The 15,659-nt window shown below is 39.4% G+C and overlaps 2 protein-coding genes across 2 annotated transcripts; both read left to right on the top strand.

Annotated features, from left to right (window-relative positions):
• The first annotated feature begins 6,898 nt into the window (after positions 1–6,898).
• LOC128618648 (uncharacterized) lies at positions 6,899–8,307 on the top strand. Its single transcript, XM_053642372.1, has 3 exons — positions 6,899–7,048; positions 7,240–7,364; positions 7,518–8,307. Exons 1-3 carry the CDS (start codon positions 7,046–7,048, stop codon positions 8,131–8,133), a joined length of 744 nt encoding a protein of 247 aa, XP_053498347.1. The 5' UTR covers positions 6,899–7,045; the 3' UTR covers positions 8,134–8,307.
• A 3,452-nt stretch (positions 8,308–11,759) lies between these two features.
• si:dkey-96g2.1 (uncharacterized protein LOC795315 homolog) lies at positions 11,760–13,516 on the top strand. Its single transcript, XM_053641821.1, has 3 exons — positions 11,760–11,928; positions 12,063–12,175; positions 12,370–13,516. Exons 1-3 carry the CDS (start codon positions 11,926–11,928, stop codon positions 12,968–12,970), a joined length of 717 nt encoding a protein of 238 aa, XP_053497796.1. The 5' UTR covers positions 11,760–11,925; the 3' UTR covers positions 12,971–13,516.
• The last annotated feature ends 2,143 nt before the right edge of the window (positions 13,517–15,659 follow it).

Below are 15,659 nucleotides of genomic sequence, written 5' to 3'. Positions count from 1 at the left end.
AAATCGGCTGGTAGAAATGTATTCTGTTTATCTTTTTGAACGGTGGTAATGAGCGGCGGTGAAGAATTTGATTCATTACTAACCGGATATATCCAGGACAGAACCAAGACTGAGTGGTCTCTTGGAAACCAATAAAAGTTTTAAATTCAGATAATGAAATGCGTAAGGGAAACACTAAGCCAATTGAGCTGCTGCAATTAGACAGCTGTGTGAGTGTGGTTCCTAGTAACCTTTTGCCATGTGTGTCATGAGTCCCTGCCTCCAGTTGTAGAAAGACTTTCAGTTACTTTCAATGACTGTATACACTTTAGACCCATCATCCTGCCCAAAATATATCCGATTGAATTTTTTTAACAATGCAAGTGTCTTTACAGGCTTTAAGCAGGTCACAGGTGTCAGACTTCCTATGATGGAAATAACCTAGAAAAATGACCAAGAAACCAAAGGTTCCACATTACAAAGATTACAAAGAAACACTTTATTAGAGAACGCCTAACACTTACTTACTCAGGCAATTATCCAGTCAGTCAAACATGTGCATAAAATCATGCAGATACAAGTCAAAAGCTTTCGCTCCTGTTCACATGTGGCATCAGGATGGCTGTTGATGCCGGATGGGTTGGTTTGTATTTAAGAAACTGCTGATCTCCTGGGATTTTCATGCAGAACATCTATTGAGTTTATACAGAATAGTGAAAAAAAAAAAAAACAAAACATTCAGTGCATGGAAATGCCTTCTTGATTAAAGAGGCGAGAGGAGAATGGCCAGATTGGTTCAAGATTACAGGAACACAATGGTAATTTAAATAATTACTCTTCTCTTTACAACCAACATTAAGCAGAAAAGCTTCTCAGAATTTACAACACCAATGGTTTTCTCAATCTTCGCTGTCTATTCTTTGAAAGTTGTGCCAGACCAAAGCTCAGTTGATGACCATTATTTGTAACTGTCATGATAGTTGTCATGGCAGCTTGTAGACCCTTACAGAACCCAGGGTGGCAAGAAGAGGTACCTTGTAGACCTCAGGATGGCAGGAGAAGGAGCTTGTAGACCTCAGGCGCTTATAGGATTCATGATGACTGCAGTAGCAGCTAATAGACCTTCAGGAGTGGCAGGAGTAACACCTTGTAGACCTCAGGGTGGCAGGGGTAGAGCTCATAGTATTTGGGATGGCAGCAGAAATAGACCTCAACGTAGCACGAATAAGAGCTTGTAGGATTCCAGGTGGCGGGAGTAGGAGTTTGAAAGCTTTAGGATGACAGGAGTAAGAGCTTATAGGGCTCAGGATTATATGAGCATCAGGTTCTAGATTTCAATATTAAAGTTATAAGACTACAGTAATAAACTTATGATTTAAAGCTATGATGTAGATAAGGTAAACATTTTCTCTTTTTCTCTGTAGGGTCTTTAGACAGAGTTTCACGGTTTAGTGGATAACAGCATGTATGACCCTGTATTTAATGCCTCATTCAGTCTGTCTAATGCAGAGAAGAACAAAGCCAGATGGTACCTCGGCCAACCGGTAAGCATCCACACCCACATACACAGTTCATGGCATGGCATGCATTTTTGCTAACTTTACTTGAACCCTGCATCACGACATACACAAATGTGTTGTCACGACAGTTGAAGTCCAGTAATATAACAGTGTTAGGTTACCATTATGTATGTCACATGGAGTTAATGACAAAATCCTGTAACCTTTCAGTGTTTGTAATGGAAATATATCAGGCTATTTAAAGGAATTTCATAAACACCTAAAAAAAAAAAAATTCTGGTTTATTCAAAATAAACTATTATATGATTTGTGTATTGAGTATATGAGTATTTATTATCACCAAATTCTGTCTATCAGCTCATTACATTGGAACAGCTATGAATCAGAACACAGCTAAAACTCAACTTTGCTGAAACTAGATGTTAGACATGATGGAGACCAGAACCCCGTCTGGTTTCTTTTGGCTTAAATCCGAATTTCGAAAAAAATTAAATAAATAAATGAACATGGCTGTTTACTTTTGAGCCATATTTGGCCATCAGTGCAATAAAAATTTATATACAATGGATATAAAAAGTTTATATAGTAAAGCAAGGAACCAGCTGAAATCCATAAGTAATTATACCCCCTATCTGTGCAAATTAATATCAGCTGGCTTAGTAAATTTATGTTCTATAAAAAGGCTATTTGTTACCAAGGTGACACACAAGATATTCCAAGAATATTTTCTTTTCATAACAATGGAGCGCAGTCATGCCAAGAAACATGAGCAATGATTGTACAAGAATGTACTCAGAAAGATAGAGACATAAACACTGTCTGTACACACAAACACTGCTAACCCAATGCAATGCAATGACTAATTACAAACTTCTCATGACCAAAAATCGACATGTGCATGCTCTATCATGTATCATACTGATATAAATGTGTTCCAGGTAAAAGCACTTTGCAGCAATTTTCTGAAAATATCAGCCACTAATGTTAAAACACCAAACAAGGAACGACATCACTGACATCAAACAAGGAAAAATGAACCACGATTGGATGGCCCAAGACCAGATAATTCTCCAAAGAGGCATCATTCAGAAAATCACATGGAAACCATCTGCAATCAAAAACACCGATTGTTTAGCTTAAACTCATGGATATAAAGCAGATTGAGTAAGTAATGGCCTAATGAATCAAAAACTACACGCCTTCTTCTCAATGATGCAACAGTGCTACTTTGATCATTGTTCGTGGCCTTACGTACAGTAAGTCAAGAAATCAATGTTTATTCCTGAAAACCCAGTGACTTCTGTGAATAGGGCAGTTGGAGTCTAGGGAAAACCGGAGGAGATGGCTGCGGGAAAGACCACATGGGGAGTGGACGTGGTGACCCAACCCACAAGTCTCTAAGGGAGACACTCCCTTAGACACCTCCGAGAGGTGGGGTGAAAGATGGGTCTATGAATGATGGGACATATTTAAATGACTGTAATGAATACGGATACTGAGAGGAGCCTGTGGATATGTGGCTGTGGGTGGGAAAAGAAGTTTGTGAAGAGTGAAGTGCAGAGGGACAGGCCAACAGCAATTTTGCACTGCAACGTCAGATCAGACAAGAGGGACCAAAAGCCAGGTCTAGAACCACAACACCAACTGACCCATCATTGCTGAGGGAAGGCAGGTAGGTGAGGAAGTCTTGTGAGCACCAAGGAGACACACCCACCCATCCCGATAGAACAGACTCAAGAAGAGCAGAAGAGCAGGCACCAGCTAGGAAGGACAAAATCAAGTGGCCAAAGACCAGTGAGGCAATTGCATGGCAAAGACTGGATACACACCTTAGTGAAATACTGGAAAATATATTTAGAAAAGTGTGAAGTGATTCAATTCGGTTCAATTCAATTCGATTTGTATAGACAAACAATGGACATTGTCTCAAAGCAGCTTTACAGAAACATATAAACACGAGATAGAGATTTTAAGTGTGTGTATTTATCCCTATTGAGCGAGCCGGTGGTGACGGTGGTGAGGAAAAAGTCCCTAAGACGATATGAGGAAGAAACCTTGAGAGAAACCAGACTCAGAAGGGAACCCGTCCTCATCTGGGTAACAACGGATAGTGTGAAAGTAAAAGAAAGTTCATTATGGTTTTTATATGAAGTCTGTTGCATACTAATTCTAGTATACAACTATTCTGTACGCACAAAATGACCCATTAGAATTGAAAAAATGTGCAGTAGACACGCTGTAAGAAATACTATATCCCACAATGCAATGCGCTAGACCTGACATTTCATCTCCAGTGTGAAGTAATATATTAAAATATACATTCTTGACTCATTATTTGATTGTCCTGCCAAAAGTGAACACATTTTTCACTCAAACTTGGATTAAAAATGCAAAATAACCATCTGTCATTCATAACTTCATGCCACTTGCCGAATTAAACACGCTACGTGATGAGGCCATGTGAAAATAATGTGGTCTACTGCTGTTTGCAATGTTTAGAGTTGCATACTGCATGCGGTTTCAGACACTTGCTTCTTTTAAAAGTCACGCAGCAAGAGCTGAAACGTGTGGTTAAGTCACAGTTGCTCTTTAGCAAATCAAGTCCTCCCTTTGTTTCTCTCTGTTCCTAAACGCTGGGGAGCAGATGGGCCAACGAGCTGTCACTCATCCTTTCTGTCTCCGGCATCTGTTAGTTCTCCTATGTACTGCTTAATGTAGTTGGTTAATCACTCAGCCAACCCTGGCGTTGAAAAGGACCCTCCTTGCTCTCCCTTCTCAGACACGCTGGATTGGTTCCCAAGCTTTCTTTTATCTGTGTCTTTCTTTTTTTGCCGTTTTTGATGGCGAGGGGTCATGTCATTGGCTCGGTTAGCCCTCTTCATTACCTGCCCCCAAGAGAATCAGAACACACACAAAAACGCACACACAGGCAATCTCGGAGCAATACACGAGCACATATGGTTTTATCTCCACCAAAGCTAAGTGCCTGCTGGATATGCTCTCGCCGTCCCACAGTATTAATGAAACTTCTTAGGTGGATTTTGTGTACATGATATTTTGATTCAGAATATTGAATTTATGCGATGAAGACCCAGAGCTGAATAGAAACAGTGGACGTAGATGCTTTTAGTGGTGCTTTAAACAAAATAAAACCAATTTACACCGATCATCCTGTTAAAAACGTTACAAACCGTTCATTCCGTCCGTTATTACGGGGAATGTGAGATCTCTCTCCAGTAAGATGGAAGAGATAACGGCGCTAACCAGGCTTCAGAGGGAGTACCGGGAGTGTAGCATCATGTGCTTCACGGAGACGTGGTTGAACGATCTCAGTATGGATTCACTGGTTACACTGGACAGATTTCAACTTGTGAGAGCGGACAGGAAAACAAAGGAGAGCGGTAAGAGGAAGGGTGGGGGAATAGTGATGTTTGTGAAAGAGAGATGGTGTAACCCTGGGCATATCAGGCTTAAAGAGCAGCGGTGCACTAAGGATATTGAGCTGCTAGCGGTTAACATGCGGCCATAATACCTGCTGAGGGAGTTCTCACATGTCATCGCGATAACTGTCTACACCCCCCCTCGGCTGACGCTACAGCGCCATGTGAGCTACTTCACACTGTTGCATCACAGCTGCAGACATCGCACCCATAGTCCCTCCTTCTCATCTCCAGGGACTTTAATCATGCTTCCCTGTCCTTAACTCTCCCCACCTTAACACAGTATGTTAAATGCCCCACTAAGGGCAATAAAACATTGGATCTGCTCTATGCAAAAACAAAAGATGCATACAGTTCTTCACCCCTTCCCCCGCTTGGCCGCTCAGATCACAGTCTGGTCCATCTGCTGTCTGTCTACATACCTTTGGTGAATAAACAACCTCCAGTGAGGCACTAAGAGACTGTTTTGAGTCTACAGACTGAGAAATGCTCTGTAGTTCGCACGGAGAGGACATTGACAGTATGACTCACTGTGTAACAGACTACATTAATTTCTGTGTGGAGAACACTGTGCCTAAGAAGAAGGTTCGGTGTTTTTCCAACAACAAACCCTGGGTGACTCCGGAGCTCAAAGCCCTGTTAAAGGAAAAAAAAGAGACTGTTTGGATTGGGGGACAAAGATTAGCTGAGGAGGGTTCAAAAACAGCTCGGAGGGGGGATTAGGAACGGAAAAGACAGATACAGAAAAAAGTTGGAGGAGCACCTTCAACAGAACAACATGAGGGAGGTCTGGAGGGGACTGAAAACAATTTCATACGAGCTTTATTATCCAAATGGTATTAAAACATATGCCTTGGTTTTACTCTTTAAAAAAGCAACACAGGTGGTCAACACAAAAAAATTGTCACACTGTTACTGCACACAAAATAAGTAAAGCAAACATAGAAACCAGACAAGCAGATTAATCACTACCTTACAGGCAGAAACAAAGACATAGCAAGACCGCTCACTCTCTACACATACACAACCGTACACTCGAGCACCACTCACACGCACCCGCTACCAAGCTGATGAGCACAGCACTCGGGGAAGAAACCACCACCAACAGAGAGGAGGTAGAAATAGTTCTGCCGTTGTCCTCAGCTCCGAAAAACAAACAAACAAAACAGGAAAATTAAGAACACAAGCTCTCTGAACATGAAATCAACACATAAAACACAAAAGAACTACAAGGGAAATCGGGTAAGCTATCAAGACATTCAATGCCGGATTGCACTCTACTACTCGCAGGGCTAACTGCCCGGCTAACAGGCCACCATAAATATCGGCCCAACGCCAAACAAATAATAAGAAAGAAAGAAAAAAGAAAAAAACACAACCAAAAACAGTAACCAGCACACAATATGTAAAATACCCAGATGAAACTGCAAACTTTCCCGGCAGAAATAGAAAGCAAGCACGGCCACCACAGCAGGAAGCAGAGAAGCTTGAGCACCAGCAGGAAGAGAGCTCATATCAAAAAGTGGTGAATCTGTGTCAAGCAGCCGAGTAGTTCCAACACAGAGTTGTGACAAGAGCAGAAAAGCAGCTGTACATTTACATTGACGCTATTTGGCAGACGCCCATATCCAGAGCGACTTACATGTATCTCATTTATACAACTGCACAGCAGTGGCAGTGCTGGGACTTGAACTACTGACCTTCTGATCAGTAACCCAGAGCCTTTAACTACTGACCCACCACTGCCACTGTAGCCAGGAACAAAGCAGTTGTAATCAATGCATCCGACATCCTGCAGAAAATGTGGAAATTGAAAGCACACAATCACCACACCTGAAGTATGCAGGCAGTGGAAATGACACACCCTAGCTATGCACTGCCATCTTTATATAGGAAAAAAAATTGCTGCTGACACAACTGCCACGCCGTGTCAAAACTGAGAACAACATTCTTGCCACATTTTTGTGTTCTTTTAAAGAAGAGGGCTGGTCCAGACTCTCAGAATTAATCCCTTCGACTTCCTCTATCATTTTTACTGTATCATTCTTACTTCTGTGGAGACTCACGCAGCATCTCTGGACTTACAGATTCGGAACAACAAACACCATGGTCAGTCACATTCAAGACTCAAGATTTACTAATAATTATTCTTAATAAAAGTGGTGTTGGGTGGGAGTCATAGTTTTTTGTCACGGGGGTTGGAGGAGTTTTGATGAGTTATGACGAACTATGCACATGGTATTTTTTAATTCTTAAAAAATGTTTTTTCTGTGTGTCTGTGCTGTGTTCTGTCACTTTAGAAATTCACGGTGTTTCTCAGTGGATTCCTGCTGCTCTTTCTGCTTACTGATTGGACAGAAAGTGTTGAAGGTGACCGTGTGGACATAAAAACTCTCGCCCGTATTATAGGCTTCTTTGAGAATAAGTAAGTCTGTCTCAAGTTGAAAGTTTATAGTAAAAGTTAAAGGAAGCAATGAGGAAGTAGAGAAATAAGAAGCCATCAGTCAACCGGTCATGTGTTAAAAACATGGGAGTAAGTCACCTTAAACAATACTTGATTGTGTTTAATGTTTTCCAGCTATAAGAGAGTTGATAACGATGGGCATCCTCGTCAGTACGCTGTGGCCATCAATGTACCGAAGGAACAGTGTCAACAGAACTTCAATCCTACACCGGGCAACTTCTTGACTCAGGAGAAGGCAAACAATGTGAAAAATGCTATTTCTGATGACACAAATGCACTTTACCAAGGTGCAGAGCTCATCGCAGCAGGAACTAGAAAGGTTGTAATCAGTAAAAAGAAGCAATACAATATGCATTCAGAGTCTCTCCTACTGAACAAGCCGCCCGAGTTGTCCATGCCGCCCATGACAAATCTCTTGAATAAAAGAAAAGACGGCTGCTCTGTTTTCTACACCTTTGACTCTCCCTGTGTTGACACATGTCTAGATGCGACAGGCAGTCACAGCATTATAAAGGCCCTGGAGAACTGGAAAAATCACGATGGCATTAAAGCATTTGTCTTCAAGAATTTCTGGAAGTTTGACACAGAAAAAGATCTCCAGACCAAATTTAAGCAGATTGTGGCTAATATTCCTCTCTACCGCTGTGTGAGTGAGAACGAGTGTTACGCTTGTGGAGGGGAAGGAAACACTCCCATAGATCAGCACTGTCTGCCTCAAAAACAGAATTAACAGTTACGCAGTAGCATTAATTTCATTCCTGAGCGCTTCTGTATCAAGATCTCTTGTTTTGAAATTCAACATGCTTAGATGAACTAGTAAAAATGCATTTGAGAAATAATCTTGCTTCCTACTTAATAAAATAATAATAAAATACTTCTGCTTGGCAAATTTTGTGTTTGGATTTTATTTTCAGATGAGAGTACAGTAATGCACATAAACACATCCATGTGTCTCATGAAAAGTCAAAGGTGATGATATAAGAAGGTATAATACAGGTATAATACAAAATGTACCGTTATTTAGTGCTGTATTGTGAACACTGCAGATGTAAGGGTGTTTGTTTAGTGCATTGTTAACATCACTGACCAGAAAGAAAACAAGCTTTATGTAGCTGTGGCAGCGTGAGCGAAGACAGACACGGTGGGTGTTAGGTGTCTGAGCTGAGTTTATTTTAAACAAAGAAAAGAAAAACTGCAGAAATCGCTTACTGTGTAACACACTGGGGGGAAAAAAAAAGAGAAAAATGAGGCTAAGTGCAGTACAGAAAATAAATACAGACATAACTATGAGAAAAAGCTGATACAGTATACAAATTGATAATGATCACAACAGTTTTGAGGGATGTTGCAATTTTAGACAGTAAGGGTTACACATGACTGGTATCCAACTGCCATGCAGATCCTGCACACGGAGCACACCAAATATCAAACAGTGTTGCCGCATCTCCCCATGAGCAAACTTTGATCTAACAGACAGCTCACCTCAGATAGGAAAATACACATTAAATGCAATTATTATTATTAAATGCAAAAAGGAATTCTACACACACCACAATTAACACATGTTCTTTCAAAAATAAAATTCACCTTAAATATTAAATGCATCAAAAGCATTATCAATTCATTTAGCTTTCAGATCAGACCAAAATGTATTTATCTTTCTGTACACACACATGACAACCTACAAGTAGGTAATATATTTAATATATTTACATCATATTAAACACAAATTTTAATGACGTTACATAGTTTTTGAATTAAAATATTGCCATGACATTTGTACTCTACTCTGTTTCTCCAACTGTGCTTATTGTTGTTTACTTATTTTATTTGACAAATGTGCAAAAACACAGCAAACAGAAGTACTTGGCTCGCTATTGAAGGATTATTATCTGACAAAAAAATATATACAATAAATAGTAAATAAAGTTTACAGTACGGTCTGCGCATTGTGAGAATCAGAAGTCTGTTAGTTTCTTCTATGAACTGCAGCTGTAAAACTATTAAAAGATCAAATGTGTACGCTATATTGCAGAACACATCGTATAAATGCATTAAAATAGACAGAAATGTGTCAAGAAAGTTGTCAAACACTGACACTCTGGTTCATTGAATCTCTACATGTTTCAACATGTACAGCAGTAAAAGACCGTGGAGTGATTATTGACTCCAGTCTATCATTTGATGCTCATGTAGATAATATTACTAGGATAGCCTTCTTTCATCTCAGAAATATTTCTAAGATAAGAAACATATTGTCGCTACATGCGGAAATACTAGTTCATGCTTTCGTCACCTCTAGATTAGATTACTGTAATGCCTTACTGTCTGAATGTTCCAGTAGGAATATAAACAAACTCCAGTTAGTCCAGAATGCAGCTGCTAGAGTCCTAACTAGAACCAGAAGATACGACCATATCACACCAATATTATCTGTACTGCATTGGCTCCCAGTGGAATCCCGCATTAACTATAAAATACTTTTATTAGCCTATAAAGCACTAAACGGTCTCGCGCCACAATATCTAAGCGACCTTTTGGTTTTCTATGATCCGCCACGCCTACTTAGATCAAAAGATGCAGGCTATTTGACGGTACCTCGAATAGTGAAGGCTACAGCAGGGGGCAGAGCTTTCGCTTATAGAGCCCCACTGTTATGGAACAGTCTTCCTATTAGGGTTCGGGACTCAGACACAGTCTCAGTGTTTAAGTCTAGGCTTAAAACGTATTTGTTTACTCAAGCCTACCCTGACTAGACTTTCTATTATACTAATTCCCAGTCCTAATAATCTTTTCTCTCCCTCTCTCCTTCTGCCGAGCCACACACGAATTTATGGAGATACTAGAGATCCAGATCCTTTTCCAGACTGCTGGGACTACGGCTGCTCCTAAGGCCATACAGACATCATATAAGTCAATAATGAACTTTTTCACATTATCTGTTGTTACCCAGTTGAGGATGGGCTCCCTTCTGAGTCTGGTTCCTCTCAAGGTTTCTTCCTCTTAACATCTTAGGGAGTTTTCCTTGCCACCGTCGCCACTCAGTGGCTTGCTCAGTTGGGATAAATTCGCTCCTTTAATTTCTGTATACCGTGTTGATATTTCTGTAAAGCTGCTTTGAGACAATGTCTATTGTAAAAAGCGCTATACAAATAAAATTGAATTGAATTGAATTGAAGTTTTCTGTGCATGCAAGATGTGAGCAACTGCATGAGGAACCATGAGTGTGAAGTCCCCATAGTCCACAATGTCACGTGATGCAACCACAGCTTTTTCGGCTGCAGCAACAGCACACAGACACAGAGGGAGGCCTGCTGCAATAGGATCCAGTTTAGTTGAGAAATAAGCTACAGGTCGCAATTTGCCACAATGATAGTGTTAAAACATATGTCATATAACCATTTTTCTGGTCAACAAACTGTGTGAAAGACAGGTCAGGCATTGGAAGTTTTAGTGTGGGAGCAGATATTGCAGCAAAGAGAGTTTTCCCTTGAATCATGGAAGAGAGGGGTGCGTCCAAATTACAGTCAGCCCAAATATCTGGGACATGTTACACATGTTTGGGCTAACTGTAATTTGGATCTGCTTGCTTTATAGCCATTATCTGCAAGATGCTTCAAAAGTGCCTATGTGTCTGTTTTGCAGGCTTCTAAGGAAGGGCTGGAAATCATAAGGTCATCTACGTATTGCAGCAACACTGACCACTGTGGCAAGTGCTGGTACTGCAGGTTGTCATGCAGGGCAGTGTGAAAAAGTATGAGCTTTTTAAGAATAGCCCTGTGGACCGCATGGCCACATACAATTCTTACCTTCGAAGGAAAAGGCAAACCAAAATGTTTGTGTTTTATAATTGTTTTACTTGTTAGATTTTGTTTCATTGCAGGTTCCATTGTGACAATTTACCCCGTATTGTGTATTTGTTTATAGTGCCTGGTGTAGTACTATCAACTCTGTTTTTAACTCATTTTAGCATGTTTACATCCTTTCTACAGAATTCTGCAGAAAATGTGAAAGTTCACATCGGGGCCTGGTTATTAGTAATCTTAAACAAAAGTGAGAACCACAAAATCCCACCTACTTTACTTAAACACTAAGTGAATTTGTAAATGATAAACCTACAGTCGGGTCCATATATACGCCTCATTTCCTTCTAATCATCAGCACTTTAAGCATCTTCTTCATCATTAGATGAGGTACACTCTTCCTTGTACATGTTTATACCATATAAGGGATTCTTTCAAAGCATTTTTATTTTTAGCTAACCCTAAATGTTGTCCATATTCCATATTTGGTGTGTCTTCTTCTCATTTGTTGTCTATGATCACAACTTTTTGTGTAACTAGACCACTGTATATACTCTGTTTATGCTGAATAAAGTTGAGAGACTTTGCTCGCTGACTTCTGTGTCATTTCGCAACTCTACCAAGCGCTTGAAACAGGAAGTGTGCGACAGAGCGAAGGCGCCTCTTCAACTTTTGCGAGAATTCAAAAGAAACAGAGACAGAAATCTAACACAGTCACAATGGTAAGTTTCACTTCATTGAGTTTCAGTGAACAAACTTCTTTTTTTCTGTTTGAAACACTCGGGGTCCTTCAGGTCATCTCCTGCATAAACGTAACTGAAGTTTTATGCTGAAATGAGTGATGTTTTAACTTTAGGCATCACTGAAGCGTCTCATCATCGTCTGCCTGCTTCATCTGTGTATTCAAAGCATTCAGGGGAATGTCAACACCGCCGCCCTTGCTAAAATGATCCAGTATTTTGATAACAAGTAAGCCCATTGTTCAGTTTATTGTCAAATGAATTAAAATCAACATAATAGTTTAGGTTTTAATCAGTAAAATGCATGGAAAAATGTTGAGATATGCTGAAAAGGTGATGGAAAGTTGCATTCTTAGGAACAAGGACAATACAATGTTTCTTAAATATAATGTTTCTAACCTTATACTATTTTATGTACTCCAGTGTCCAGCCAAACACCAAGCCTGATGCTCAGTACGCAATAGCAATCAGAGTCCCAAGGGCTCAGTGTACAACTGAAAACTCTGATATCGAGACTGAGTTCAGCAAGGAAAATGCAACACATGTGAGAAATGTTATCAGTAACGGAGAAATGTGTGTACTCTGCACACCATCAGAAAATGTTATTGCTGCACGGCCAATGCGAAAAAGACCAAAGGAACATGCTGAGCATAGACTGCTCTATCCTGTAGGTAATTCTCCTATGGGCAAACTTCTAAAAAAGGCAGATAAGGATAGCTGTGTAGTTTTCTATACTTACAACTCTCCTTGTGTGAAACAGTGCATTCAGAGTACAGACAATATTTTGCCGGGTCTTTCAAACTGGATAAATGAACAAAAAGAGGCAATGAATGTTTTTGTCTTTGAAAAGATCTATGAGAAGGACTCTAAGAAGGACATGGAAATATATATCCGAAAGATTTATGCGGAAGTGCCTCTTTATCGGTGTACTGGTAATAATAATAATAATAATACGATGGAATGTAAGAATTGTGTGGACCAAAACAGTAAGGTGGATTCTTTCTGTCTGCCTGAAAAGAAATGATTACTTTTCATGATTACAGTCCAAGAAGATGCTTATGTCGATGATCAAACGGTGGCGTGTTAATGAATAATTTCCACCTCATATCTTTCACAAAGCGCTTTCGGCCCAGCACACACTGGGCTATGAAATCAGAATCATTACTCACCAAACACACACTCTGTGAAGTATTATTCTTGATCACCTGTTCTGTGCCTAATAAAATTTTAATCACGTATCCTTTGTCGAATTGCAATAATATTTACACGTATAAATGTGTGTAGACTTTGCAGACATGACATTAAAATTCTGCTCATGAACAGTTTACTTGCTACTTAGTGCTTCAAACTCTCGCAACAAAACAGTCATTTTTTTGCCCTTTTATGTCTCCTTTGTTGGCGTCTCCTCAGCTAAAGGAGTCCTTGAGCAACCGCCTACAGTTTGCCTTGAAACGGCCTCGCTTAATACCTTATTTTCAAAAACTGGGTACACCACTGTAGGTGATATTATTCTCCTCATCTATCGAACATCAAAAGGAAACTCAAGAGTAGAAAAGTTTTAACAGATCACTTTCAGCAGCCCATGAATAACCACAAAAGCACAGAGGAGACTTTCTGCAACATTACCAGTGCTGGGTAGATTACGTACAAATCACATGATGAAAATTGTAGTTAGTAATGTGGTCTATTATAGGTAATGTAATCTAACCACTTTTTGATTACTTTTAGATGACTTTTGACCCAACTCATTTATCACATTGATTTGAATAGGATAATCTTGTACCATATTTATATAGAAATACAAAGCGAAGGAAAAATATATTCTAAAATTCCAGATTTCCACAGGGTCTCTTTCGGGCACCATCAGTCACAGGGCTGGTGATATTTGAAAGCTACTGAAGAGCTCTTTTTTTTCTTTTTTCTTTTAACTTATATGTATATGTGAGTACTTTTGTTCCACCATTTTTCCATCAAGTGTGCTTGTTATTTCCTTCTCCAGATTTTAGAACGTTGTTCATTGTTTTCCAATTCTTTTGACTCCTCTGATATTGATTGGACTGTTTATCCTCCCTGGCCAATCAGACTGTATAAATACAGGTAAGCTTAGGTTTTACACCAACCAGATAAGCTAGCTATGTATATACTATATACATATATAGTTTACTAACAAGAGTTTATTTAGTATGTATTATTAAATGTTACGTATGCTTAAAGGGCGGCTGTATTGTAAAAGTTGGAAGTCAAGATGAACACTGTTGCAGGATCCCCCATGTTCATTGTTCCTGACAAACAGCCATGGTGTTATAAAGGGAATGAGCCCTCACAATTAAAAATACACACACACTACTTTGATATGCAATCTGCTCTTTTCCTCTTACTTATTTATTTATTTTTTTTAGGACAGGTACTTTTACTCTACTCACAGTACATTGTTTGTGGTCAGATCTTTTACTTCTTTTCGCCAATCTTTTAGCCAAGTTTCTCTGCGAATGTTAGCGAGCTAGTTCTCTTTTCACCATTGGTTTTGATTTTTATTTTGGCGTTGAATTTGTTTTATACTTAAGCCATGGATGAGACCGGTACCATGCAGGCAAAGCCTCCTGACCCGACCAAACACACGTCTCTGGGGTAACATCTGGGATTGCAATACTGTATTTGTGTATAAATATAACAGTGCTATTACATTTCCCCATGCCAGACATGAGCTTGGGTTTGGCCCTAAATCTGTTTTGCTTTCCTTTTTCCTGTTCCTAAAATGTCGTTTCACCTCCTACAGCTTCTGTAAAAATATGCTTGTTCAGCTGGTAGATTAAAATATGAGGCTGAAAGAAACCACGAGAGCAAAAACTGAGAGAACCTGGATAGCTGCAGAAAAGAAGCATTACATTATATATATATATATATATATATATATATATATATATATATATATATATATATATATGTGTGTGTGTGTGTGTGTGTGTGTGTGTGTGTGTGTACACATTCTCACACATACAGGCTGTGAACGTAGGCTCATTGTACCTCTCGAATAGCCAGAGTGAGTCGACAAGCACGTTATCATCCTCAATGCGTCTGCTGTGTGCATAGTGGAAGCGTTTGGGCAGGTGAGGTTTGAGGTAGGGTTTTATCTTCTGATCAGGTTTCTTACACTAAACACCAAACACATTTACATCATAAATACACTCACAGAGCATTCTTCACACATATTCTGAGCATCTATAGATCTTTGAACTTTGGCCCAAAAGGTTTAACTGAAAGCAAAGTTAGCAACAAAGAAAATGGTGAAGGAAAAGGTTGGAGGCGTCAGGTACTAAAGTACAAATATCCACACTGTAAAACCGGATAAGTTCATTTAACTCAAAAAATTTAAGGAAACTAATTACCTCTAAATTCTTAAGTTGATAAATCAATTTATTTAAGCCAAATACACTTAAATATAACAAGTTTGAGTTAAATTTTTGTTATACTTAAGGGTATTTGAATTAAAGAAATTGATTTATCGACTTAAAAATTTTGAGGTAATTAGTTTCCTTAAATTTTTTGAGCTCAATGAACTATCCGTTTTTTCTGTGCACCATTTAGAGAGTCCTAAATGGCCATGGCCTGAAATGCTGTTGTGCAAAGAATAAGTTGACGCTCCAAGACCAAGACCAGCATAAAAGAGCAGATCACCAGAAGATGAAACACATTTTGGACTGTTTGGCCATAAT

The sequence above is a fragment of the Ictalurus furcatus genome, chromosome 14 (genome assembly GCF_023375685.1).
Source record: "Ictalurus furcatus strain D&B chromosome 14, Billie_1.0, whole genome shotgun sequence".
NCBI classification, from domain to species: Eukaryota; Metazoa; Chordata; class Actinopteri; order Siluriformes; family Ictaluridae; genus Ictalurus; species Ictalurus furcatus.
This window is presented reverse-complemented; position numbering and strand designations above follow the sequence as displayed.

Bases quoted from the DNA above. Each gene is read 5' to 3' on its own strand.
- LOC128618648 (XM_053642372.1), top strand. The intron at 7,365-7,517 runs GTAAGTCTGTCT...AATGTTTTCCAG, and splicing joins ATAGGCTTCTTTGAGAATAA to CTATAAGAGAGTTGATAACG.
- si:dkey-96g2.1 (XM_053641821.1), top strand. The intron at 12,176-12,369 runs GTAAGCCCATTG...TATGTACTCCAG, and splicing joins ATCCAGTATTTTGATAACAA to TGTCCAGCCAAACACCAAGC.